Here is a 2,093-nt window from a genome sequence, read left to right on the forward strand (position 1 = left end):
AATTTTATACATTTCATAAAACTACCTGTGTCCAACTATCTGAAAACTAAATCAGTAAAAATTCCACAAGCTCTCACCAGAAGCAGACTTCTCAAAATCATTCAACTATCATCTATCTACTCAGCCCTTTCTAATTAAGGGAAATTGAACCCTTCTGCTGTCATAATTCAATTCCAATACCTTGAAAATATTGGGAGTCTCTAGAACTACCACTCCTGTGAGTTCTACCTTTGAAACGGAAGTAATAACACATATTTCATAGTCAGTTTTGGGGATGACACATCAATACTCTTGCCATTACCCCATAAGTTGTAGGGTCAGGCAGTGACCCAGAAAGATAAACAGTGGAATAGAAAGAACCTAAACATCTCATTAATTCATTGAATCCAGCCACTACCTCCAAATCAAAGAAGGGTAGTTATGTGCTTTCCTGTTTCTACACATGGCTTTCATTTTTTTTTTACTTATTTTCTTATTTTAATTTTTCTCACACACAGCTGGACTCATGATAAAGGTGGGGAATGGAAAGGACAGATGACAAAAGATGATTATGTTTATCTCTGGGCTTAAAATTCCACTAAAGATTTTTTTCATAGAGAAGTTAATATGAGGGTCCAGTAAATTGCTTTTTTTAAATTACTACACCATCGTATTTCGTTGAAGCAATAGAGCTTTCTGAAAGAAAATGTGACTTAGTTTTTACTTTGTAGAGTATTTTGCAACTAATGTTGCTGTATATTCTTTAGGTGGTCAGGTGGTTTTACCTTGTACCTCCAACAAGTACTACAAAGAAGAAAAGATTCTGAAGAATCAGTCAAGTTTTCTGTCTGGTCCAAGTAACACCCCTGTCTTAACCACTAGCAGGAGAAATGAAGCACATTATCAATCTATATGAAAACATCAATGACACAACAAGAAATAATTCAGACTGCCCTCATGTGGTTTTGCCAGAAGAGATATTTTTCACAATATCCATCATCGGAGTTTTGGAAAATCTGATGGTCCTTCTGGCTGTGATGAAGAATAAGAATCTCCAGTCACCCATGTACTTTTTCATTTGCAGCTTGGCCATTTCTGATATGTTGGGCAGCCTATATAAGATCCTGGAAAATATCCTGATCATGTTCAGAAACATGGGTTATCTCAAGCCTCGTGGTAATTTTGAAACCACAGCAGATGACATCATCGACTCCCTGTTCATCCTCTCCCTCCTTGGCTCCATTTTCAGCCTGTCTGTGATAGCTGTTGACCGCTACCTCACAATCTTCCATGCTCTACAGTACCACAGCATTGTGACCATGCGCCGTGCCATTGTCGTCCTGATGGTCATCTGGGCGAGCTGCACAGGCAGCGCCATTACCATGGTGATCTTCTCCCATCACATCCCCACAGTGATCACCTTCACATCGCTATTTCCTCTGATGTTGGTCTTTATCCTGTGCCTCTATGTGCACATGTTTTTGCTTGCTCGGTCCCATGCCAGGAAGATCTTGACCCTTCCCAGAGCCAACCTGAAAGGGGCCATCACACTGACCATCCTACTTGGGGTCTTCATCTTCTGTTGGGCCCCCTTTGTCCTTCACATCCTGTTAATGACGTTTTGCCCAAATAACCCTTACTGTGCCTGCTACATGTCCCTCTTCCAGGTGAATGGCATGTTGATCATGTGCAATGCAGTCATTGACCCCTTTATATATGCCTTCCGGAGCCAAGAGCTCAGGGATGCATTTAAAAAGATGATCCTCTGTAGCAAGTACTGGTAGAATTATTGGTCCCTGATTTTAGGAGCCATGGAGATAATATTGTCAAGGGACAGAATATCATGACATACCAACAAATGCTAATGCTTTCCAACTGTCCTTTCCTTCCCTAATGTGCATGAGGATTATCCCACAGACTAGTGTTTGTAATAGCTTAACCCTATGTGAAGTCTTGTAAGTACAACTTTTATAACTAAGGAGATAAAATAATATATTAAAAAGAGGTACAGAATACAAAGCACAGACAGTAGTACAAATTTGAGAGCTTTGCACTAAGGCAAAAACTTGTTCTTCTATAGCTATCTATCAAGTCTGTTTCTGGGGTGGCCTTTC

The 2,093-nt window shown here is 40.0% G+C and overlaps 1 protein-coding gene across 1 annotated transcript; it reads left to right on the forward strand.

Annotated features, from left to right (window-relative positions):
* Positions 1 to 840: 840 nt before the first annotated feature.
* Positions 841 to 1,772, forward strand: MC2R (melanocortin 2 receptor). The gene has a single exon (XM_045458562.1). The coding sequence runs from the start codon at positions 870 to 872 to the stop codon at positions 1,761 to 1,763; it is 894 nt and encodes a 297-aa protein (XP_045314518.1). The 5' UTR covers positions 841 to 869; the 3' UTR covers positions 1,764 to 1,772.
* Positions 1,773 to 2,093: the final 321 nt, after the last annotated feature.

This window comes from Leopardus geoffroyi, chromosome D3 (assembly GCF_018350155.1).
Source record: "Leopardus geoffroyi isolate Oge1 chromosome D3, O.geoffroyi_Oge1_pat1.0, whole genome shotgun sequence".
Lineage (NCBI taxonomy): Eukaryota > Metazoa > Chordata > Mammalia > Carnivora > Felidae > Leopardus > Leopardus geoffroyi.